General features: G+C 38.7%; 1 protein-coding gene across 4 annotated transcripts in view; it reads right to left on the reverse strand.

Annotated features, from left to right (window-relative positions):
* The window catches only part of PPP3CA (protein phosphatase 3 catalytic subunit alpha), a gene marked incomplete at its 3' end in the record, with an annotated part of 187,019 nt that overhangs the window by 21,038 nt on the left and 138,779 nt on the right, over window positions 1–27,202 (reverse strand). For 3 of the 4 annotated variants that reach the window (XM_080628620.1, XM_080628621.1, XM_080628622.1), the window contains exons 4-9: window positions 26,224–26,335; window positions 24,769–24,914; window positions 22,415–22,554; window positions 12,825–12,902; window positions 10,920–11,014; window positions 1,929–2,054 (exon numbers count right to left, since the gene is read on the reverse strand). In XM_080628620.1, coding sequence (XP_080484746.1) covers window positions 1,929–2,054; window positions 10,920–11,014; window positions 12,825–12,902; window positions 22,415–22,554; window positions 24,769–24,914; window positions 26,224–26,335 — 697 coding nt within the window. The remainder of the gene's footprint in view (window positions 1–1,928; window positions 2,055–10,919; window positions 11,015–12,824; window positions 12,903–22,414; window positions 22,555–24,768; window positions 24,915–26,223; window positions 26,336–27,202) is intronic. The other variant, XM_080628623.1, reaches the window with a different exon arrangement.

Below are 27,202 nucleotides of genomic sequence, written 5' to 3' on the forward strand. Positions count from 1 at the left end.
AGCTATATTGTTCCTACATTAGTGCAGGATTTAATATTTTCCTTTGACAGGATTAGTGGAAAGACTTTCCACATTAACAACCACCAGTGAAACCAACAGCTTCCTACCTTGGTTGGCCTTTGAAGGAAAAAAAAATCTATAAAAAAAAAAAAGGAAACAAAAAGCTGTGTAGAACATCCTCTTATATCCATGAGTTTTGTTTTGTGGAGAAAGGGAAAACACTGATTTCACCTCCTGAGGGCTCTAAAAATTTCCAAGCAATTGGTAAGAGCGACCATTGGGAAGACATGAAGGATCAAACACAAACACACACAGGCAAAAAGAAAACAACCCAAGAAAAAAGAAGGAGGAGTGTCCATGGTCTCAGAACCTCAACAAATCTGGCCGTGCATCCTGCAACCTCACCCGAGGAGGCCACTAATGTAAACATCTGAAAAACTGGCCTTACAAAAGGATCTTACAGGACTTTACCATGTATGGAGAACAGGCCCATTCTAAAAATGGCCTGGCTGAGTTTACAGCTGAAGAAATTGCAAGCGTTTTATCTGCTTCACAAGAATCCGCAACACACGTCATTGTGGATTATGTAATGTCTCCATTAGTGGAAACAGCTGTCTATTCTTTGTTAACTGCTATTTCATTGTCTATCAGATTTGTTCACAGAGACCTCAGGCTTCCTCATACATAAGAGTAGCTGAAAAGAAAGCTGGTCAATGACTACAGGTAAGAGCCACAGCTGGCTGTGTTTCCAGTTACCTATTAAGAGAGAACTGTTACTCCAAGCAGCTTTTAAGAGTCTATTACAGTTTTCTGGCAGTAGTAGCTGTTGCAGCAATATATTCTAATGGATGGATCAAAGCAAGCTTCATCTCAGGCCCTGAATAAAATGACTTGGGATTTAAACAGTTTGCATTATGTACTCATTTAATATGTTAGAACAAAGTGTTTTCATGCCTTTTGTGTGCCTGACATTCACAGCATCATGTTGTCTTCAGGCAACATCAAGAGCATCTTGTTTCAATAAAACACCATTTATGTTCTTTAGAGTCTTCTTGCCAGCAATGAGGCACCATATGCCCTGGGTAGAGAAGGGGCTGAGGCACAGGCTTTCATTCCTCCTGCCATCTCTTCAGAGCAGTTAACCAGACTGGGTCTGGCATACAAGGGCCTAGAAGGATGCTGGGGAGGGACTATTCATCAGGGACTGTAGTGACAGGACATGGGGGAATGGGTTCAAACTTCAACAGGGGAAGTTTAGATTGGATATAAGGAAGAAGTTCTTTACTGTGAGGGTGGTGAGGCACTGGAATGGGTTGCCCAAGGAAGTTGTGAATGCTCCATCCTTGGCAGTGTTCAAGGCCAGGCTGGATGGAGTCTTGGGTGACATGGTTTAGTGTGAGGTGTGCCTGCCCATGGCAGGGGGGTTGGAACTTGATGATCTTAAGGTCCTTTCCAACCCTAACTATTCTATGAGTCTATCACCAGCTCTATGTATGCTGATGAAAAAGCAATCCATCATCACCTTCTCAGAAAGGTCTGCTGGGTAAGAATGTAACCCTGAAGTAGTGAAGTCTGTTGTGATGCATCTTGAGCAGGAAGCAATATCCAATAGAACGTCTAAGAGCTTATAAAGGAAGAACTGAAAAGAATTTTATTCGGTGAATGCACCTCTGGCCTGCAATAAAACCTGCTTTTACAGCAGAGACATAATGGCATCATTGCCTGGAAAGAGTGGAAATTATAAAAACATCTGAGAAGTGTGATTAACCATTAGTAATTGCTTGTCTCTCTGAGGCCTGTTTCTTCAAATTTGTCCTTGAAAGCAAGTTATCTGTCTTCAAATTATTCTTGCCAGTTCAAATAAAAGAGGCCACACGCACAGTGATTTAGAAACCATTCTGCAGTTTCTACGGAGCCAATTTACGTACCTTTCTCACCGACAAATGGCAAGGACCAGGTAAACACATCCATGAAGTTTGGAAGCCAGTATGGATGAGGGGAGCAGTTGAACTGTCTGATATTCATAACATTGTTCTCATATTTCAATACTGCAGCTAGGTGGGAGAAAACAGAGAAACAAGAGAGACATTAGCCACATGTGTGTGCCCAGCTACCAGGCCAGTAATGCTCACAGTGTGCGCAGCCTGCAGAGCTGCTCATCACCTTTCAACCACTTGACCCAGTGTCAGCACTTGACTGCTGGTTATAATAGGATACAGCCTTGAAGACGCTGCAAGCCATTTTCAGTCTGAAAGTGGTGTCATCAGCTTTCCTTGGCACTAAGATGGGTTGGTAAATGAATTAATAACTCCGAGTAGTGATGAATATAGGCTCTAGCATCTGCCACCAGCAAAGAACGAGGCAGAGCACCCACAACCACCCGTTTCACACAGTTACCTGAACTCCTCACAGCCGTACTTTGGAGATAACACAGAAGAGCATTTACCACTCAAGAGCTTGAATGCTGCTTTTCCAATGAACATTTTCAACATAATTTATCCATAGTATTATACTTGATATATCCATAGAATTATACTTGATACATACTATTATACTAGACAATACTTTCTTCTCCCAGTATTCAAACTTTGGGTACATAACACTGTGCTCCCTGCAGTTCAAATGAATACTATTTGTCTTGCACCATTTGAAATTTGTACTGTTCTTGCCAACACACACACACACAAGACAGATTACATTTTTAAAGTACTACACCAAGTTCAGTGTTAATTTGTGATAACGGACTTAAGGTTCGTATCTGAAATAGGAGCTGATTAACCTATTTTTGCAATATTAACAGAACAAAATAAATCAAAGTATTACAAAGCATTTCAGTAAGAAACAGAAGAGACCATTGCTGTACCCAGGCCTAGTGCAGTCAAAAGTTGGATGGAAGACGGAAAGGCTGAATGTGGCTTGGGTATAAATGTGAATGCAATCAGGAGAGAAAGGGACAATACTACTTTGGTTAGGGAGGAGTAAAGTAATGTTGAAAATGTGGCAGGTGAAATAAAATGAACTCTACAAATGCCTAGACAATTGCCCATACCCAACCTCGTTTTCCAAAGTATAAAGTTTGCCCAACACTATATTCAGCACCAAATCTAGACTTCCATGGACTTTTGAAAATTCTCATAGCAGTAAGTGGTTACTAGGGTGCTGCAGATTACCCAAACCTCAGGCCATTCTTTGAGAACACCTGGGGAACAGACAACAGATATGGGTTCAGCAGTTTGTGTCACAGGTCTATTGGCTGCCTTTAAAAGAATATATTGAGGGAGAGCTTTCAATAATATGGTATTTCAATAAAAATCATCCAGTGCTGGATTTTCATTGTTCACTTTACGGGCTAACTGCCTCAGCTTGGGAAACGGTAAAACCAAATCTCATCCCTTCCTTCTTTTTTTAGTATTTTCTTTTTTTCTTTCTGTATTCTTGCAAAGACAGACACAATGTAACATCTTCATACTGCAGTTACTCAACCTGCTAACAGTGCCTCTAATCTAATTGGGGCATATTTTAATTTAGAGAATCTATTTCTTGAAACGCAATGATTTCTAAGTTTCACAGGCAAAGAATACATGTGGTTTTGAATGTGAACAGAGTTATATATGAAACAGAAGAGCTCATATTTCTTTGCTTATAGAGAAAAAAGTAGTTTTGAGATTACCAACAAAAACCAGTGAGACTTATAACATAGTTCCAGTAGCTGGTTATAACTTAACAGCCAGCAATGAAGTTGCATGACTACACGGCACAGCACTGTAGGAAATGCACGTATTGCAACACTGGCTGAAGGGGGAAGAACAATTTCCCTTGATTATTCATCTCCTTCCATTGACTAAAGTGTGTGTCAGTCAGATAAAAAAACCTGTTTTGATGCACTAGACTGTTTCTTCCCACAAAAATTCAGTAGGGTTCTCAATGTCTTCCTTTTTGTGGCCGATGACAGAGTCCAGAGTGACCTGGGAGTTTCTGAAGCCTGCTCACTGATAGACACAGAAAACAGCTCACTAACATTTACGTGAACTCTTGACAGCCAGACGCCCTTCATTTAAATAAACCACATTTGACTTTTGCCCATCCTAGTATGACAGTTGGCAGACATTCTTCTGCTCAGTAAAATATAAATGACCTAATACTGCTATTAGCAAAAATGAGAAAACTAGTGTTGATCTTAATATCTTCATCACTTCCTGGCTGAAATTATACATGGCAGATTGAAATTCATTCTCCTTCTATTACAGGGACACAATTGCATAATAAAAATAGTTTGTGGCTATACAGCAAAAATGAGTCAAAACCATACAAAAAGGACCACTTAATGGTTGTGAATATTCATTTAGAAGGACAAAACCTTCAAATTCGTCATTGGAGTTCCCCTTCCCACTGTTTCTTCAATTTATCCATTAAGTCTATTTCTAAATTCTGTGAAAGTTGAATAAATCATTTTTACAATGAATGTTTAAAGCTGGCCTTAAAAAAGCCTGAATCATTAGCAGAACAGTTGAAAAACATCAAATTAAAGATAAATGGCTTTAGGTGGGTTTGGGGTTTGTTTGTTTTAAGTAAGAATTTATTTGGAGATTACGGTGAAAACCAAAATCTTCATACCATCCTATTAATTTATATATCTGATTATCTTACAAAACCAAGTTCTCACAACAGCATTTTAAAAACTATTGTGCTCTGTAAATGGCTTGTACAGCTCCCTCACAAATGACTTCAAAAGCTACTTGAAATAAAATAACACTATACAATAGAGCAGGGTAATAACAGAGATAGAAGTCTTCTAAAATAACCCCAGTCTTGATATAATAAAATAAAGTATGGTAGTTATCAGTATCACAAATACTTTTCTGAGGTTTTTTATTTAAAAATCTTTCATTTACAAGCAGAATGTACACAATATTTTTATTAGGTGAATGATATTTTATTAGCTGAATGAAGATGATATTTACATTAAACAAACTGGCTCTTGTTATGATTGTGCAGTTCTCACTACTGCTTAGTAGTTAGAAGAAGAAAACTTCACCTAGAAGATATTCTTTGATAACAGCAGGAGCTTCCCTGAGCTTTTCCAGCCCCTTGCTTTCTTTTGGTCATAGCTCTTTTTTCGCTCTGTTGGCTCAAAGAAGGTTTGGAGGTTTCACCTCTGCTTCATTTCTTAATGCACATTAACTTGACACCTAAGTAGCCACCCTGAATGAACAGGAACCTTTTGAAGGTTATATGACTACAGGCCACACAGTCACTAATGGAAGAGACAAAAGAAAGTGGGACAGGTTTCTTTGGTTATGAAACCCATAAATGAGGAAACCAGTGACTCTCTCCAACATTTGCTCATTATTCCAGGCTGCAACCTCTATATTCTTCTGTCCAAATGTATACCCAGATACTAGCTGACCAAGCCACCAGCCAAGTTTTATCATATATAATCACCAACCAGAACAAGGATCTTATTTTATTATTCTTAACAGCCACACACATTTTAACCTAATTTCGGTTCTTGCTGTTGAAAATGAGTTGTAGAGCATAGTGTTTTGTAAAGTGAAGATGTGCAGATATCCCAAATGACATTATATTTCTTTCCAATGCTAGTAAACTGAGATACTGGACACTGAAGTCACATCAGAGTGTAATAAAAGACTAATGCAGCAAGCAAAGACCATCCATACTGTTTACCTTTAAGCATTTAACATAGGTACCTAAGGCTGGAAATACAAGTGATGAAAAATGTGTAGGTAACGAACCTCCTTCCTTCAGCTAGAAATGAAGACAGCTCTTCTAATCTTCAAAAATAAACACAAACGTGCCATTTGAGACCGCCGGGGTACCTCCTTGGTCTCCCTCATATAAGATGAGCTGGGATGGCCCTGATCTCCTGTGTCATACCCATCAGATCCGAGTGAATATCTTGGACCTCTCTGGCATCTCAAATGATGATTCACAAGCCTATATGCTGGGAGGTGGATTAAGCCCTTAAGCAATGTGAACATCATTAAGCCATGTGACCGATAGTTCAGAAATACATATCCTGCTTGGAGATTTATCTAATCATTTTTGAATATAAATTAATTGATAACTTCCCCACCCACCGATGGAAAAGCACATGGTAGAAATACTACCCTAGAATGAGCTACATCTTTTTACATAAACAACCTCAAAATAATATTAGCAAACAAGATTTTCTTGCATTTTTTTTTCCAGAAAACTCATCCTGCATTTTGAAAATGAACACAGCAAAAGGTCTCTCAAATTCCTCATACCTAAGAAAGAATTTCAATTTCTGATTTAATGCCAAATTAACTTCAGCATTAACTGTGCAACTGGGAACAGTGCCTTCTCCTCCAGCAGAGTTGCTAAGTAACCACAGCGTTTTCTGCCCAAGACAGGTCAGGGATAAGGGTTAGTAAAATGCTTTAGGAGTTTAAACATTATCAAAAGAAAAAAATATTTACTATACAAGGTAATAATCTAAATAATCCCGTATAGGAGCGGGGCCAATTGCAGCCGGGAAAATCTTCCCTTCCAGAATTCTGAAGACTTCTATGTTACAGGTGCAATTGCGTCTCCCAAAGAAACAGCGCAACAGCGTTCAAGATTTTTTCAATAGGCTGCAAAAAAATCACTCCCGGCAAAAACTCCTCTGCATTGGCAATGAGATGGCCTAGATACCCTGACAGCTCCTCTTGAAAAGCTTTTGTTTCTGTGACAAGGCCTCATCACAACAGCAGAGAAAAAGCGTTAAAGAAAACTGATAGGGCAAACAGAAGGTTACCCAGCATTTTTCCTCCCAAAGTAGTATTATTTCTTGAAGATTATCCTTGCCTTCCAGGTATATTACTCTGCCTTTTCCAATATAATTTTCCTGTTAGATCCATTTGGATCAGGTACATTTCTCAATGTGTACCCATGGCGTACCACATGCTGATACCTTATGCACGTTTCACTGATACATTACTTATCTGATACTGATGTACAGCTGGTTTTGATTTTTCTAGTATCCCAAACTCCCCTGCATGCTGTCTTTGATTCTTTCCTTCATCATCTGCTTTTCCTTTCAGCAACACCACGTGTACGTGGCAGCATGCTGGAAGAAACACCACATTGGGTTTTTTTCCAATAGCTTTGGATTCTCTGGTGGTTATCTCACCTCTATGAAACCTAACCTTTTAAAAGCATTCAAAAGAGAATAGTCTGTCTTTAGACAGCTAGTTAAAATTGTTCACTCAGCCAAAAAGCACGCATTTACTGAAGTGACAGCCAGATGCTAAAATATGAAGTATAGCCAAAGATTTACAAATAAATTGCCTGCCTCTGTAGAACTTCTGTAAAATCTTTCACCTTCTTTTTTTAACAACATTACAGCAAGCCCTAATTAGGGCATCAAGCAACATTAAATGCTGTAATGAAAGTTTAGACACAGTACAAGGCCAGCAGATCATATAACGCAGTCATTTTTGGCACCCTCCTACTGTGTTGCTCTATGGAATTTCTCCTGGTGATGGACACCCTTGAACTCAGTGGTAAGCGTGTACTTATACAACCTTCTCAGAGTTTCTTGATCAGTACAGCCTTCCTCTGAGGCCCTGAATTCACAAGTAACTACCACAATCCAATTACCATTTATCTTCTTGCATGAGGAGTTTTGATCTTCTCCAGAAGGAGTAGTCTTAGAAAATGATCAATGCACCAATATCTCTTGTAACAAGTTTTAATAATAATCTTAAAGTATCTTTTTCTTTATGCCTCTTACTAATCTAAATGAGAGCAGAAAAGTTTGGGAAAGCTATGAAGACACTGAACAGAAGCTCAGAAGTTGCCAAAAACCATATGTACAAATTCCTCCGCTTTGCCAATGCTCTCCATTATAATGAATATGAAACGCATTAATAACAATAATGAAGAAAGATAGTCTTGGAAAGGGAAGGGACTCTAGACTCCCCATATCTAGGCAGTTGCCAAGTCTCTGAATCACCCCCTGAAAGTGTATCTCTCTGTCTCCATTAACTACACAGGGAACCCCTGACAGGAGCCTCCTAATTGAAAAACCTAACTTTGGCACCCGCGGTTGTGCATGTGTGTGGGCTGGCGCTGCAGCACGACCAGCAGCCACATGACAGATAAATTACACATGCAGCCTTCACAAGGCAACGGCCAGTAACCAAAGGATACAGAACACTCTTTTTGGTGCCAGAGTCGGCTAGTGCAAAGCCAAGAGATTCCCATGCTGGGTGGGTACTATGAGACAGCCCATGCAGAGGATCCGCAGCAGCATTATTAACAGCAGATACGCTGAATATGGTCTTGTTTGGGTAGCTTACCTTCAAAGCTACTCCTGCTGAACCTCCTTTTGCTCTGCAAATGTTGCCTCCCTACTGCTCTCTGAGGACATATCTAATCCCAGTGGCTGCTCTCCACCAGTGATTGAATAAGCCCTTGGATAAAGCTGGCAACCAAGCTCACTTCTTCTGAAGTGCTTTGAAGAAGTACAAGGAAGTACAAGAAAGTACATCTGCTTTAATGGGTATGAGAACTATCAACCTGGGGCAGAAAAGGAGCATTCCTAGCCCCTTGCAGTTTCTTAAAAAAATGTATTTATCTTAAATAACACTTCATACAAAATGATTTAAATTTAGAAACTAAAAATTCATGTCAGTGGTAGCTGGAGCCTCTCAGGAATTTATTTAGGGTGACTTTATTAGCTAAGTGACAACCAGAAGCATACTAAGGATGCATACTAGAAAGGAAGATACTTGCTAGGAGGAGGGGAACTCCTTTTCCAAGGACTGACAGTAACCAAACCCCAAAATGATCTGTAAAAATCAGCCAGGTTCTGCACCAGTGCATGATGAGTCGGCTACAGCAACAGTCTTATAACACCTCTGGAGGAAAAAACCTTTCTTTGCCTTCTGAAACCAGTCAGTCAGGAGCTCTCTGTTCTTATTTAATTCATCTGCTGCAAATCAAGGAAGCCAACAAGAAACCAGGTTTTGGACTGATTGAGGATGATGGTGTTTTTCTTTCATGAAGAAGGAAGCAAGCACCCAACTGCTATCCAGGTGAAGATGCATGAGCAATGCAGCTTGAAAACCTATGCGTGACGTACTTTAAATGCAAAGAGCCAGTGCAATCAGTCACATGAAATAATGCATCAAAACTTCTAATGAGAGGAAAAAGAAGCAGTTAAACACAATGGAAATCAAAGCTGCTAAACGTCAGCCTCTAAATTCACAACAATTCACACCCTAAAGAGTGTCACACCAGTACTGATCTTGCACTGCTGCTGACTTGCCTGAGCTCACTCAGAGCAGGTATCACCACCAATGCACCCAAACTTCAGCTGTGACCACAGATAACCAGCACCTCTCAAGCTGGCTAACAGCCTTTCACCAGAAAAGGCTTTTCAACTGTTTTAAGACCTGCCTGCTACACTGGAGCATCCTGGAACAAGATTCTGAATATTATAAATCACTGTTTTACATTTAACATTTGCCTTCATGACAAAAATCCCTTATTGTTCACCCTTTGCCTTCATGTGTCCAGAGCTGCCTCCATGCGTTAATAAACAAAAGGTGAACACTTTCTGACACCTCACTTGTACAGACCTATCATTGGTCTGCTTTCAATACAAAGCAGCCGCCCAGAGACTAAACACACTTTTTCACCAACAGCAACCATGATGCCAAGAAGATTAACATATTCCTTGTTTCATCCTGTGCTTCTTGGGTTGCTAGTGGAGCCACTTTTACAAACGTAGCTACTGACAGCTCTGCTTGCATGTTTTTTGCAGAATGCTTTCATTAATTTTTACACAAGTTAACACGCATATTGAGAACACCAACGTATACAGACCCCATTATCTGATAGTGAAGTGTTTCCTTCTCTTGCATACGGTTCATGGCATAACAGCTTTTAGATCATAAGATTTATAATATAAAATGATGCCTGAAGAAGCTTTGTTTTGCAGGTTTAAGAAAAAAATTAAATGGCTTACTTCCTTTGCATGTAAGCATCCAAAAATGTCTCTTCTCAAGAACGACTGATTTCTTTGCAATGAAGCCACTTGCAAGAGTATCATTGAGAAAAAAATTGGTTTGTTTTGCTCACAGAGGAACACAAATAACTTTAGCTTTACTGGGACTACGAGTGAAGCAAACAGTACTGCTCATTGCAAGATATAGGAGGACAGGTTTATTAGAATACTTTATTTTTAGAAACATTATTTTGTTTCCAGCTCGTCAGAGGAGATTCCAGAGAATGCAATGAACTAATAAACTCAGAGAAGCTGCAAACGCTTGTGTTCAGTGGAGACTTCATAGAGTGACCAGTGACAGCTTATTTGTGCTGTAACCTTTTTTTTCTGTTTTGCTAATGATATTTAATTTCCTACATAATAGTTTTCAAGTGATTAAAAAACCCAAACCATAAAGGAACTTGGACAATATCTATCCTCTTTCTTTATCCGCTGACGATATGCCAATGTGTTAGCTGGCTACAGGCTTTGCGTATACAAACTCCATTAATTTTACTGGAAAGGAGCAAAGGGACAAATAATTATAAGGAACACTGGGCTCTGAACATCTCACCTAGAGCATTTCTTAATACGCTTCTCTCAGTTAATAGAGCTGTTTGCAGTTTTGTTTCCTGTGTAACACTTACTTAATAACTTGCAGTTGAAGTACAGAAATATCCTAAGGCATATTACAATCTATAGTTATGTTCAGAGGCATACATCTGCCTGTAATAAATTTAATTAGATTTGCATTATGTAATAAATGGAATGGGCATGAACTAATAAATAGAGGAAGAAAATGAGAATGAACAGATAAAGGAGTGAAAAAGAAAACCATTGTAATATATTTGGGTAAAAAGAAGTACCGTCTACTGTGTATTAACAGGAATGAAATTCTTACCTTTGTTATTGTATACATCTAGATAGTTTGGTGCTGAAAAAATTGTGATTAGTGAAGGGAAGCCTGTTGTTTGGCTTTTCCTGTACATACGATACCTGAAAGGAAAGAGCAGATACTAATTATTGCCCAGTGTTTGTATGTATATTTGTCACTGCTGAAATTTAGAGCACATTACTGCAGTGGCTTTTAACAAATGCCAAGTCAGAAAAACATGCATATGTGATTTTTAAAGTGGAAAAAAATATTTCCTGCGGGTTTACTTGTTATTTCTATTTGGGATAGGCAAGTATTCACACCATGCTTGAAACCTGTGTCTTCATCTGACACTTAGTAATGGGTTTTGCTACGAGTTCACTCAGTGCTCGTCCCTGGAGCCAGGCAGCCTCTATGTGTGTGCACCCCAGGACATTCCCATACTTTCCCTCTGTGGGTGAAGGCAAGCACCAGCACATGTCTTGGAGGTGCACAGCTCTGCCTCAAGAGGAGAAGCACTTGTCCTCCATGACACTCCAGCTCCCTGCCCCCTATGGGCAGGTAAGCGATGGCAAGGCCGGGGGGATGGAAAGTATGGGAAGGAAAGGAGAAACAGGGGATCCAATATTTTCAGTGCTGTCTATCCAGTCTATCAGCCAGTTTACTAACAGTTGCATGTCTTCATTACCTAACCTTGCTGCCTTATGAAAAATAAAAGGTTTATTGGACCAACATATAATCAATCCAGCATTAAAGCTGTAGCAATTGGAAGCAAACCAACTAAACAGTAGTTGTCTTACTAAGACGTAAGTAACACCAAATGCTGCTCTTCAGTCTTCAGCTACAAGAAACAGAGGAATCTGGCAGACATGTACAATAGTTGCACAGCAACCATTGTATAGTTTCAACGCAATCCTTTCTACAAAATTTTCTTTTTTACCCTTTATTGGAAAGCAATACAATAAAAATGAAATTTCATTACCCTTGGGTATTTCATGTCAGTTATTTCTGGCAGGGTAATAGCTTGCTTTTAATTGCATTGACGTTTTCAAGTATGTGACAATTCAAACATTCAGAATAGCTTTTTATATGCATAGCAGCTACCGACCTCATTCCTACCATCTTGTTACTTTATCTTTTATTACTATTCAGGTTGGGTAAGTTTCTACCTCCAAATAAACACGTTAATAATTTCTTCAAGATATGCAAAGCTATTTATTCTGCTACCAATCCTTCATTAATATCTCACAAGCACAGTACATTTCAATGAATAGATAATATTTTAACTTTTTACAGCAGCATAAAAAAATTCTATCTTTACACAGACAATAGCTCCATGAGGGAACCATCAGCACTCCCTGGTGCTCGACCTGGACTGCTTTTGCATACATTAAATTCATCAGTGATACTCCTGCATAAAATCTGTTTGGGCTAAAGAGTAGCAGAAGTGAATTTTCTTGGTTAAGCGTAAAACCAGTAGGACCATAAGTTTCACGTAGGCATGAAAGACTTAAGAGCTGACACTTCTGGCTTTCCTAAGCCAAATCACTTCCCAGGCACTGCGGCAATCAGTGTGTTAGAAGTCTTGGGCACATTTGTAAAACTTCTTTTTCTGAGCTGAATTTTTTTTCCTTCCCAAGTTTGGCATCAATTTGACAGTCTTGTGGTCATTTTATGTCACTTAAAAATCACTGAGGCCAAGTAAATGGGACATATGAGGATTCATTAAGTCCCATAACCCAGTAATAATAACATAAAATATGTTCTAATGCCAGTGTATGTTTTTATAGTATTACTAAGAAGTGAGGGCTGTTGCAACATAATTTTAAGCTATCCAGTTCATTCTCACTCAGCTGTTCTTTATTTCCTTGCTCTGTTTGAGAACACTAAGCCATTATACATTATTAATGCCCCCTCTCCACACATACTTACCCAGCATCCTGGGCTTCATGAGCTCGGAGAATAGATAACAAGTTATTGTGCTGTAGAAATTCACATACAGCAGGGTAACTGTTCAAAGAAAATAATAGCACCTGTTATGGCATTATCAGAAGCATCACATTTAGCTCTAGCTTTCAAAAAACGTTTTGTCCAACATGCATCATTCATGAAATCAGTCCCTGCTCTGCAGGCAGATTTCAATAGGGACAACGCTAGCAGCAGCACCTTTTTTAATTCCACCCCATACCTGCATGGAGAGGAACACTAGAGAGGTGCAATTCATTACACAGCAAAAATCACCCTATTGACTGTCAGAAATAATTTCTTTTATTATACTTTAAGATTTGATGTACTCAGAAAAACGTGATACAATGGTTTCTTGCAACAGAAAACTTCTGCCCCACTAATGGCAGTATGCACAGGCTGCTTACGGACACCAGATAATAAGGTGGTGTGTGGAAAGAGAGGGAGAAAGAAAAAAGAAAGGCAACTCAATCTCCAAACTGGAGATTTTTGATCTTCTGAACTTGATCTCCTTGATAAACAAGAGCTATCTTTTCCCCAACCTCAAATGTAAATTTACTACTTCTGAAACCCTGAAAACGTGCTCACTGAATGCATCTTTCCGATACGTGTTCTACTGTATGAAAACAAGATCTCTAGGTGAAAATGATGATAGAGGAATCTCTATCATATATTTTCACTGCACATGGACAGTTTTGCTTTCAAGGTGAATGGAGGAGCCCTTTAGTACAACCTCAGCACTGTGAAAACTATTTTTGCTGTTTAAGACACTGAACACATACGGAAATCACATACAAGAAAAACAAAACATAACAGTTTTGACAGCATAAGTGTGAAAAATTAAGTTTTCAAGAAAAGCTATTTAAAATTAAGCGTTACAGAACTTAAAATTACTCCATTTTGTTGCTTTCAAAAATAAGTTTTGTTTTTTCTGTAATGCTGTTTTCTTCTTACATTTAAACCACTGATGACTCTCCGTGCCTGTATTAAAGGATAAAAACCACAATGACCATCTCTCACTTCACGAAGCAAAACCTCTCTTCTCCTATCACTAGTAATTTAATACAGAAACCAAGAAAGTCAAAACTTCCTCACTTCCCCTGTCAAAAGCCAATTATAGCAAGAGCAAAACAGAACAAAGATCATGCATGGAAAAGGATAAAGGTGAAGCGGCACCAGAATAAAAAAGCCTTCACAGATTTTGCAAAACATTCCCAGGACCCTTAAAAACATCAAAGTGGTGGGAGGCTTTATTCAGACAACATCTAGAGTTACTCCCTTAGAGTTACTCCTCTTTGGGTCAGTCCTATACAATTTACTTTGCCTTATCCTTTGCAGTTTAATAGAGTTGCACTTAAAACATTAAACCTGGGGAGAAACAAGTATTACCACTTTCTGTCGCTATCTGAATTTACTTCCAGTACCAGAGGTTGCCGGCACATCAGCAGCAGGACAAGCTGGCCAGGCACAGGAGTCAGAGCTGCTACTTTTCTGTGCCCCTCTGTCTGCCAGGAGCCTGACCAGCTCCAAGTGCCCGAGCTCCGAGGCCAGCATAGTAGAGAGGCAGGTTGGTAAGGGTGGAGAACTGGGCTGCCTTCAGAGCGCAGCCTGCCCCAGAGCAATGTCTGACCTGAGACCAGGACACATTTTCCTGGATTTGAGGCCCAGGATGTGACCTGTAGATGTTTATTTCCTTCTTCTCATTGCTGGGCAAGCTGGGGAGCAATAATTAAAAAAACCTGTTGCTTAAAAGGAAAAAAAAAATAATCAAAACTGGTGGCAAAAGGTGTAAACCTCACATAGCAGTTCTGAAATGTCACCCAACGGCTGTACAGAAAGCAAAATAGACCCTGCAATAACATCCCTTCACCATGTTTATTTTCCACTATCGATTCAGCTCTCCCATAGTTCAAATAATAGAATAGCTGGAAAGGCTTAAAGAAGGAAATACAAGGTGTTGGGAAAGACACAAAGACATCTCTATGATCAGTTCTGTGCTGGTTCTGCAGCATGATGGGCTTGTGGTGTGCCTGTAAATAACACAAACAAACTTCCAGAGTCTCTGAATCTCCAAGGATGAAAAAAAAAAAAAAAAACAAAAAAACCCAAAAAAAGGAAAAATCAAACAAACAAACAAACAAACAAAAACAAACAAAGAAAAACCCCAAAACAAAAACCCCTCAACTAAACACTGTACAAAAGGCCTGCTGTGCCAGCCATGATTCCATGGACCACCTTCAGAGCCCACTTGCAATCACTTAACAGACCCATCAGTTTCTAACTTCATGCACTGAAGAGATGAAAATTCATACAAAAAACCCTTGCAGAATCAAATGCATCACCTTCCTTCAGTTTATCCAAGAGAAATGCTACTCTTGCTTCCAACCTTCCCGGATATTTTGAAGGTAAAATGTCATTTGCAGCTAGAGGCTACAAACGCAGTAGAACGGTATATTGCTGGTTTTGGACTTGACCCATCCAGCATATATTCTCAGTTGAAGGTCTGGTATTTGAAATTGTCTAAAAAGATTGCCATTATAAAGTAATTTCAATTCCCAAATTACGTGGGGTATCGTTTTGGCAACTGCAGTGATCTCAACTGCTGACAAGCTGCCATTCAAACCACTGGCAAATGAGAACTAATTTGCATACATTTCTTTTCATAATTAATTGTGACTAAATGCAGACTTATGGTACATTTTGTTTAGAAATTTTTACATTAACTTCTGAAAACTGGGGTCTATAATGAAAAATCTGACAGACAGTTGATTATGTTCATTATCAGCGCAGCTGCTCAAAATGTCTAGCCTATTACATTTTCCCCCATAATATTCTTTTCATCCAGTGTTAAGTAGTACTGCTTTTAAAGAAGATATAATGAAGCGATAAAAAAAAAATGCTCCTACATAGACATGATAGGTTCTTCTTTCCACTTCGAAGTACAAAAAGGGGGGGGTGGGGAGGTTATTCTTTAATTATCTTATTCTTCATAAATCTGTGGAAAATAGACCTTCACTAGCAGAATTGGGCTGATTCTAAAGGGCCCTCATCTAGAAAGGCAGAGATGTCACATAGTCCTCCATGCAAATACACAAAAAAGAAAAGTCTGGCTGCCATCCTTTCTTCTAAGTGACTAGCATGGTATCTGTAATGAGCAAGCACTCCTATTACCCAGACCATGACAATGCATGAGACAACAGAATCATAGAATGGGCAGAGTTGGAAGGGACCTTAAATAATATCTAGTTACAACCTCTGTGCCACAGGAAGGGATACCTTCCACAAGACCAGGCTGCTCAAGGCCCTGTTCAACATGACCTTGAACACTGCCAGGGATGGGGCAGCCACAGCTTCTTTGGGCAACCTGTTCCAGTGCCTCACCTCCCTCACAATAAAGAACTTCTTCCTTATATCTACTCCAAATCTACTCTTTTTCAGTTTAAAACCATCACCTCAATAAACACAGAGCTTTTATTTCCAGTGCTTTCTTATCAACGGTTTGTTTCTGCCCAGCTGAATTTTCATATTAAACGATATTCCTGAACTCAAAAATGCATGCCCTCCAGGTAAACAGCAGGACATCCTGCAAAATGCCAACAAAACAAAGATTATGGCAAAAGTTATCAGAAACAAGCTTTTACAGACAAGACTTCTGCTTGGATATTTTTCTTCTAATCTTTCTAATGAAAATTATCGTCTCCATCAAATTCCCTACTAGTTTTTCTGAGCACTACCCTTCCAGAAATGCTTTCCTCCTTGCCCTGCTTTGCAGAGCCCAGACTGTTATTCAGATGAGCAGAAATAAAGCAGTTGGCCAAGAGAGAAAACAAACAAACAGACCCCCTCCCCACGCAACAGGCTTTTCCACAACAACCCAACCTTCTGCCTGTACTTCATGTGTCATGCTGAATCACAGCAGAGCACTGACTCACAGAGAAAACAAAATACCCAACTGCTAAGCTAGAGAGATGTTATTCCCCATAGAGTATGTGACTGTGATTATTCCCTACTTCGGCATGCTTTTTTCATTAAAATGCCTCATGTGTAGTTTACTTGTGCTGAGGTCTCTTTTGCATGATCACTGATTACTTCTGTGCAGTTCTGGAAGAGAAGCAATACTTTGCTAATTTGAACCAAAATGGTAGATGTTTTCAAATTGCTCTTGCAATAAAAACTGGAAAAAAATGATGTATTAATAAATTTTTTTCTGTATCGTTCACCATGCTATTAAAACAGAGGCATAAACATTTCTTTAAAAAGTAGACATCTAAATTTAGCCCAACGGTTTCTCTAAGATTACATGCACGTAGAAAACCAGGCTTTCAGCAAAGCCCACTTGCCTTTCTCTTCAGTCTCCAAAGGCAAATGCTTTTGTTGCTCTGCTGTGCTAGGCAGCTCCCAGCACATCTCTTTCCACCTGCTTTTTCTAGCCCTTAGCTATGCTGTCTGCAAAGATGCACTGAGAAGCAGAGTAGGGAACTGCATGAGATTAGAACAAATAAACACATATCTTCTTTGCAGAGTCATTCTTTTAAAATTGGATCTGTTCCCAGGTCTGATGAAGCACACAAGGAATTCTACCAATAGAGCTGGGCATTTAGTGTGAGGGTAGCAAAAAGCTTCTGGCCTGGGAGAAGGAAGAGTGGAAAAGTGAGCAAAACAATCTGTTTAAAATGCTGCTACTGAAAACACACAACTCTGCCTCACACCCTGAGGTGAAACATGCTACAGTCTTCGAAAGCTTTTAGCAGGCATTTCTCTAATCCCTGCATATTTACAAACTTAGTGTGCATATAAAGTGAACCACAGAAATGATGTGCTGGCAACCCCAAGTTATTATTCTACCCCAGAGCACCTGCAAGGCTGAACCACTTCAATGCTGTCAAAGGCTGGGAAATGAAGTTCTTGGAGGAGCCTGCAAGGCTGGTTACCCTTGTCACTGTTAACTATTTCTGCCTTAGGTTTTGTGTTGCTTTGGAAAAACATAACAATGTAGTCAACAGTCAAACAGCTTTAACATGATCACCATTCCTTAAAAACTGATATTAAACTCCCTAACAAAACCCAAGAGGCTGGAGCGCCATGTGTGCAGCAAACTTCTGAGTATCTAATCTATTTCTGAGGTCATCCATTGACTTTGGCCAGGCTCATGCCACTTTTATGCGCTTGTTGAAAGATAGCAATTAACCAATTCTTATACACATAAATTATCCCAGAAAGTGAGTATTAAGCTTGCACATGTGCCTACCCGTGATAGGAAACCTTTGATGTACCTTACATAGGAGAAGACACTACTAATTAACTCAGATGTGCAAACAAACTTCCAATGTTCTTTACCAAAGCTTTGACACAAAGAAAGTGAAACAAGCTCGGCATAGATCCAATCACAATTTTTCATGGTAAACACCATGCATGCTCATAGCAACCTTGTCTGAATGTGATGAAAAAACATTTTAATTCTTCATCTATCCAGTAAATCTTACGGTTAATGATGACGTTCCCCATCTCAGTATGGATGAGAAAGGATATTCCCCACATTTCAACAATTGCCTAAACCCACTTAGTGGCTGTCTGCCATTAAATTAGTATTATTTCAAAGGGAAAACAAGTCTAGCTGCCTTCTTCAAGCTTTCTGATCACTGAAAGAAGCCATTCTCAAGATGATAAGTAGCAGCGTATCTTACCAAGTCAGATACATTTATTACAGAAATGCCCAAGTTACTGTACCAATAGTTCATGAAATAAGTGTGATAGGTCATTGGCAAGATCAAGTGCAACCGACTAAGTGCAAATAAACATTCACTAAACAAATTTAATGCAAAAATGGATAATCTGATAAACAAAAAGGAAAACTTCTTTACTGGCTGGATCAGCTGAAAAAATTGAGGGGAAGAGAGTGGGGAATATCACTCAGGGACAAATTAACTCTCCCTTGTTCATAACATTCCCTGAATATGACATTATTTTGGGTAAGGATTAAAGAAAAGCTTCACTTGACTCATAATTAAAACCCAATTTACACAACTAGCACTTCATCAATTATTTCTACTTTTTCATGAAATTGCATCAAACATGCAATGTTACATGTATGTCCTGTGAATGTTACATGTATGTTCTGTGAATGCTACATGTATGTCCTTGAAGAACGTATAACCTGAATTTCAAAAAGGAGAAATGAAATCTCATCGCTATTGCTCTTTGTACTTTAAGGTTCAGAGAACTTGACTGAATTTCCAAGAATTATTCAAATTTCACAGTTACTTTTTACTGTGGCATTGTGGTATTCCAAGGATCCATAAATTTTGACAATCCACGCTGCAAAATGCTGCTGGATGCAAAAGGCATGCATTAAGCGTTGACTCTTTAACACCCTTGAAAATTACGCTCGCTGTTCTTTACATTTCTAAATGACAGTTCAGACTCATGGTTTCAAGATCTGACATTTCACAGTGCTAGCCATAACAGCTTCGCAAACTCCTACACAAAAAGAAATTTCTTATAGAAAAACTTTATCATTTTGAAATTCAATAGGCTGTACGTGAGCCATCACCTGGGAAATGCAGTGAGAAGCTTGTCAGACTCCTGTAAGCCACAGCCTTTATACTTTGGCATGTGTATTTACACCATACAAATGGCTCAACATTTCACAAAAGAATTTTTGCTGAATGGAGAAGATTTCATGTGCTACTGAGCTGGAAGGTGCTGTTAATCTTGCATGTACACAGTTAGAAAGCCACGTTACTGTTATCTTCCTCATAGCACTTTGTTACAGGAAGTAACTTTAAATCAGAGAAAAGTCACTCCAAACTTGCCATTATAATGAACATGTCTGATAAAGTTATTTATTACAGTTATTTCCTGCAATTGATTATGAGATCTTTGTCATCTAGAAATAATTTCCCTGGTTCATGTGCGTGCCTGAAATCTTCCTGACCTTCCTTTAAAATCCCCACTGCTATCTTTTAACTTCCCTTTCTGGAAATGACTGAAGAAACTTTAGAAGCTTTATACACTGAAAAATAAACAACGTCTGTCCTCTCAACAGGCTGTCTTGAAGGACTGCGTAAGTCAGTCCTCATTTACAAGCTGAGCTGGCTGTTTAGGAAAATTTGCTCCTTTTCTCAGGAAATAACTAGGAAGTAAGAAAAGTCAAGCAAAATTAGACATTGCACAGTGATGGATACTTTTTTTGCCAGGGATTATCATTAGGTAAGCAATTAGTCACCTTCCAGAGCAACTAAGCACTTTTTTTTAAGAGTAACATTTGCCTTTATATAATCCCAATTAAGGTGACCCCAAACTAGTCATTTGCTCATATCATTTAGCAGTTACATATCCCTCATACATAATCTAACAATTAGGTATCTTCCAAATATTTCCTCTTTTTCTGAAATATGCAACTTTTCTGAACAAGAGTCAAGGGGACAGACTGGATACATTTTCAAGAGAAAACACACATTTTAGGGAAATTTTATGGCAATTAATAGAAACAGACTTCGGGGGGGGGGGTGGGGGTGAGGCAAAAGGGGGGAATCTAAAAGTTTTTCCAGTATATAATAAGCTCTGTATATAACAACAAAACATGTTCACAAAGCTTTTTTCCCCACTTTTCTAAGAGAGGTTCATGAGGGGAAACTACCACTACTCACTGCCTGCAGTGCCTGGGAGTCCCAGGCATGCTCCAGTGTATGGTGCTGCTGAAAGAGGAATGATTTTGGCCCTCAGAGTCATAAGTCCATTTCTACATAGATCAATTGTTTGCAACAGTTTGACACCTTCTTTCATAATGAGACCAAACACATTTAACGAGCACCTTCCAGACATTATTGATCGGAAGGCGCAGTGAGACTTGCCCACAGAAGGTGCACGCCAGCAGCCCAGGCTGCAGTGCAAAACACTTTGTTCTCAGCCCATCCCCATGCCGCAGCAATTACAGCTCAAAAAAACGACAGGAAAACTAATTTCTGAGAGTCAAACCATCTGTTACCTTCCTGCTTAATGGTACCAACAAGGAGGTTGATTCTAGCCGCTCTGTCTCCTGGTTACTAGTAGAACCCATTGATTTACTTTCTATGTGTTACTGAACAGCTACAGATCAGCTATGTTCATGGTGAAATTTTATAAGATAACTAAAAGAGTGGATTCCTCACTTCTGCTGAGCTTGTCACTAGCATGGACTTGCATGTCACTAGCACAGGCTAAAACAGAACTGCTACCTTTCAAAGGTTCAACAACCTCTTAACATTCCAATAGCATCTTCACGTTTCTCCTCAACAAAAATTAATTTTTAAATTAAGATTTCACTGCATACATTGTTTGTTTGTTATTTAATGCCCAGTTTTGTTACTCTGACATCTTTGTAATTTGTCCTTAAGTATGGAACAAAAAAAGAACAGGTCAAAATCCCCAAAAATCCCCACACTGTCAAGAAGAGGGTACAATATAATCACCACTGCTGGTCATGAGGTAACAGAGGCCTGTTCTATGATGAAGAGACAATAGAAGTAGTGCTTGAGAGGTTCATCTCCAGCTCAAGCACACCCAACGGGGTGTCTTCTGCCTGGTGTCCACAGGACTTGGTCTACAAACCAAGCCACCTACTGCTGGAAATGGAGAAAGGCAGCAGTCAGCATCCAGGCAGAACCGGGAAAAGGTAATCATTCATTGTTTTGGTCTACTGGTGCATTGTCAAAGAGAGGACAGAGGGCATCCCCCAGCACTTGTTTAAAGTACAGGAGAGAGAGCCTTCCCACTCTTTACACACACCCATGCTTAAAGGACAATCACCACTAAACAGAAAAGAAACAGAAGAAAGCTTCCCTTAAATAGTCACAAATTAAGAGATTTGCTTACATGTCCTTCTATCCTCCCCATTACTATTAGTTTTTCAGGAATATTCTCATTTATTTTAGTAAAAACATCAATAAAAAGAAATTATTTCAAAGATGAACCACAACTTGATGTCCTTACATTTAAGTCCATATGTGTTTCTGAAAGAATGTTACAGGCATTTGTCTGCATTTTGGTTGTTAGCCAGTCCTGTTTAACCGATTCTGTTCAAATCCTGAATTTCTTGGGAAGAACCATTCCCAAACATAAGCAAAAGTTTGCTAAAACAGGGCAAAAAAAGCAGCTGCTTGGGGAAAATCACAATTTTTACTTACCCTGCAGAATAACTCAGGTAGTGAGTTTTCAATCACTGGCATTTTTCATTCAAAATTAAGTTAAATTAACTTAAAATTCACTTTCAAACAAAAAGGGGGCAGGTCACTACATTTCTGAAGGGACACATTCATTCCCTAACTTACAAGAACAGAAAAAAGCAAAATGCACAGGCTTTGGTGAATAAAATTAAGTCATTTTAAGGTTCCCCAGTTATGGGTGAAAGCCAGATACAAAATAAACCAAACATGAATTTACCTGAAAAAAACAAGGCAAGTCCACAGAAAAAAAGGCTCAATTATCTAAGCAGAACTACAAACCTCAAGCAAAACATTTATACTGAAAAACCAGGACAAGTCCATATAGAGAAACCCATTCAACATAGTAATATTCACCTGTAGAAGTACGAGCACCCCCTGACTGTGTTGTGAGTAAAGTGTTCCTGAGTCTTCTCATTTCCAAAGTCCTCCAGCGGGTCTGACCACAGGATGTCACACATAGGTCCATATGCAGGTGGCTCCTTGAATCGATCTAACTAAGAAAAATAGGAGACAAAGAAATACTAACTTCTTTCAACCATGTACCACAGAAACACTGAAGCAAAGTCAGTGTTTTTCATTTTGTGGGTTGGCAAACAAGGACACAAAGCAATCTGGTTTTCAGCTTCAGGCTGCTCTCAGCTTTAAAGCAGTGGATTTTGAGTAAAAGTGAAACACTCCTTGCTAACACTGACAAAGAGGAACAGATAGAACTGAAAATTAAGAAACACAGTGGATTCCCATTCTAAATGAATTTTTGAGTGCAGTTATGTTTTTTTCTTTTTCTACCCGTTTTTGCAAGCATTTCAGTGGACAAGAGAGAAGATGGTATTTCTGTATTTTGTGATTTTTTTAAGCATTATGGCACTTGATTTATGTGAGTGAGGCACCTCAAGTTAAAAATACAATAGTTACTACAAAGCAAGTTCCCATCTTGTTTTAAGTTCCCATCTTTATTTAAATACCAAGGCAACATTTCTGCATTACAGCATCTTCCCATGACATTCTCATTGCTCTTATAACCTTAGCCCTTATTAAGCAGCTAAAAATTCCTCTTTCTGCCTGAATATTGTATAAAAAAATTCAAATTACATAGAATCATTCTGCAAATAACACAAAGCAGAGCAAAACAGTGAAATGTTAAAAATCAGTATTCCTCTGCAAAACCTCTTGAATATAAAACCAACCCTTTAGCAGAAAGATAAAGTAATGATTTATTAGCACACCTAACATACCTCCCCCTCTCCCCCAAAAAAGATTCAGAGAGAAAGAACTGATTTTAGATGCTTCCAACACTCAGTTAAAAAGTTTTAATAAGAGACCTCTACAATTCTGCCTTTGCGCCCTCATCATGAAATATTCATATCATACCTACACTTCTAACTTATTTCAGCCCTCTAACATAATTGGTAACTTTGCTTTTGTAACTATAATTCATTTAAATTAAATAACAATTCATAAATATGCAAACCCAATTCCTGCTGATTGCCAATGATGAATTAACCTGCTAGTGGGGGGGAAGTGAAGATGTTAATGACCCTAATCTAGAATCTGAGAGCTGAACAGCTTTACTCTGTCATTACACTGTTGCAAAGCCAGCTAAATTTTAAGCAGAGAATATTTTTGCTTAATTAGATAGTGAAGCTTTACCTCAGAAATGAAACTTTATATTTGGTGATTTTAAAAAGTGCAGTTAATATCTGAATCTAATTGCTTTTAAACCAGAACATGTAACTACTGGCTCAATTTTTAATTTATTAAAAAAAAAAAAAGTATTAATTTTTTAGCAGGCCACAAATTAGCCTCAAAGTATAATTTATCTTTTAGTAATTTTAAAGCTCAGAAGGATATATCCATGTTTGCAAATTTCAAAATGCAAGCAAGAACTAAGAATCTTTTCTGCTGGAAATACTGAGAATGAATGGTTTAAATACCTCCTTTTAGAAAGATCAACTGAGATTCTTTTACAAAACACCTGAGAAAAAACTTAATCCCTGATAACATGCAACAACACTGGATTACAGTGAAGAGACCGCTCAACGTTGTTCCCTGAACTTTCATGAGACTGGTAAGAAAATTCTTATAGCTCAAGAGTACCATGCAAGCATCACCTTATAAAGCCTTGTTTAGACAATGTGCTAGGTACTCAAGTGCACTACTATTAAAAATGTGGCAGGACCTACTGAGAATGAAGCTCTTGAAACATTTTAAGAGTTATATGTTATTTTTACTATACTCATTGCAATCATACCATACTTTTTTATTAAATGCTTTAAGTATTGTGAGGTTTTTCTAGAGCTATATTTTATCTCTTTGCCAAGTACAGAATGCCTAACAAGGCACAAAGAATAATCAGATGGTGTGCTTACACTGTGCTAGTAGACAGTACTTAAATTCATACTATGTATTCATTAGCTTGTAATTACTTACACACCTAATACTTTTTTTTTTTTGTCTTAGAACACAAAGACCGTAAATCCTTTGTTTTACTGGATGCTGGTGATTTCCTCACCTCAATAAAATGGGACTAATTGCTGCAATTCCCTTTATGTTTTATTTAAAAAGACCTTTAAAAGGCGATAATGTCAACCTCAGTGTCAGAATGACATACCAGCATCTTACATAAATGAACAACATTGAGAAAGAATGCAAGTTTAAGTTGCTGGCAATTAACTGTTCACCTATTAGACCTGAGCACTATTCAGACTTACTTTTCTGATGTCATCTAAAGTGTTGATCTCTGGAGACAAGCCACCGTGTACACACAGGAACTGTTGGTTCATCAGAGCAGCCAAGGGAAGGCAGTCGAAGGCATCCATGCAGGCATCATATACACGCTCTGAATATTTGATTTTACCTATTAAAGATTAAGATGGTGTCAGAAAATGCCATAAATATTTAAGAGGAAAAAAAGAAATTAGGATGCTGCTTAATAACTCAAATCTTGTTCTCACTGCTCTCTCTTGCATTGAAGACTGCAGCAAAACTTGCCTCATGCAAAAAATTCTTTAAGATTATTGTTATTCACTGCGGGAAAAATTCCTCAGACTCTGAGGTGAAACTAATAAAAGTTCTGCCAAGTTTATTGTATTTTTCTAGAAAACCTAACTGTAAACAAGCAATAATAAAATACCATTATAGCCTGCCATGAAATCTATACAGCAAGCCTTAAAAAGTCTGCTGAATGGTTACCATCATTATCACACAATACACTCTCTATGAAGTAATCAGAACTTTAGCCCAGTTCCTTAGAATTAATTACCTATAGAAATGCCACTATGAAATGAATGAGGTGGTACAATGAAGCTGAAATGTTAATTTACCAATAGGCATATTAAACTCAGTAAACCATGAGGCCTTTGAGCCAATTAACATTTCCTTTACCCTTGATGCTAAAAGGGAATGAAGACCTATTGCAAGAGCTTCAGTTTACAGTGCCTCAGAAAAAAATACAAAGCTTCATTGTGCAGGTGAAGGTCTGCATCTAATGAGCTTTTTATGTGTCACCAAATCCTTTCTTGCAACACAGAAAGGAATTCCTATAAAAACCGCACATCAAAAAGTTCAAGCCTACTTACAGGGTAAATGTGAAAACACTACATTCAGAGGGAAAAAACCAGTCAAAAATACAAATTCCTTGCATTTTTCCCCCTTCTGCAGCTGAGACAGAGTAAGATGTCAGCTCCTCCACTAGCAACAGCGAGCTGCCGCAGAGGTGCCCAAACCGGTGTGCTGGCAGGTTTTGACTGCCAGGCTGCTGTGTGGAGCAGCAAACTGGCAGCCACTGCAAAAAGTAGCAGATTTCACCAAGAGCATGGAGGCCCAGATGGTCCTGCAGTAGCCCCAGGCTGCCTCCCAGGCCAGTCCGGCTGGGAAGCTGACGTGTCTCAACACCTGCAGCACCAAGTGATGACACCCCTGGGTTTGTATAGGTAATTCATTACCTGCTGCAGGGGGGCCTAACCTCTTCCTTTTTCCAACACTGAGACACCCTCCCCAGCCCTGCAAGATGTTCCCTCCCAGGGAACAGCAATTACAATTTAATGACAGTTAACAAGAAAAGTACATTTGAAATTACTGATGGTAAACAGCATCAAATACTCACAAAATAATAAATCAAACTGTTGAAAAGGGAGTTAAGAGAAGAAATGTTAAGGTAGACTTACATTCTTGCTTAAATGTGAAATACTCTGTTAGATGTCTACATTCATGATTCCCACGAAGTAAAAACAGTGTTTTGGGGTAAAGGATTTTCAAGGCCCACAAGTACAGCACACACTGCAAATTGTAAACAAAGAAAGACATAATTAATAATTAACAACCTAATTCAATCACTTATGTTCCCCCCCACCAAAAAACCTAGAAGAGAAAGTATTCTGTGTGAAACATTTATTTTCAATGAATTAACTTTACTCTTATTTTCACCCATTACATGCAAACATTTCTCTGCCCTTCAACCTGGACTGGCTGAAACCAGAATCAGTACATTCAGATTAAGTTTTTCTGCTTTTGCTAAGTGGTACGTCCCTCTTCAGCCATGCATTGCTTTCAGTGGCCCAGCTATCAAGAAGTAATCACTGTGCATCTCTAAAATGAAGTGCACACTCTCCACCTGCCAGGTTAAGCAGAAACCCACCATAGAAGCAATTTCACTGCATTTCACATTCACAGCCAGGAAGATCTGCATTTCCTGTCTTAAGGAAGAGTTGCCCTAGAACAGTTTAACTCACACTTCAGGAAATACCTTAGCTTCCAGTATTACACAGTTGTAATGTGAATGCTTGCTCATTTTTCACTTAACATTGTTCTGTGCAAACAGACAAGAAAAAAAACTACAAGACTTTGGTATTAAATGAAGTTACTACAAAGTTTCTATAAAGCTTTTTATCTTTCAAGAAGATTTCTATTTGAGATGACATTTCTCCTAGACATGTTTTTAAAGATAAAATAGAAGACTCAGAGACGCTAATCTCTGCTCAGACCTTTTGAAACCATCCGATTAAAATAGGTGTTTTCAAAACATAACTGACATGGAAATGATACTCAAGTATTATGACACTCTTGCAAATGAGTAAACTTGCAAGCTTCATTTATCCTTTGTGCAAGATAACCTGTCTCAGGTACCTGGCTGACAAACTCACAGCT

The sequence above is a fragment of the Psittacula echo genome, assembly GCF_963264785.1.
Source record: "Psittacula echo genome assembly, chromosome: 1".
Lineage (NCBI taxonomy): Eukaryota > Metazoa > Chordata > Aves > Psittaciformes > Psittacidae > Psittacula > Psittacula echo.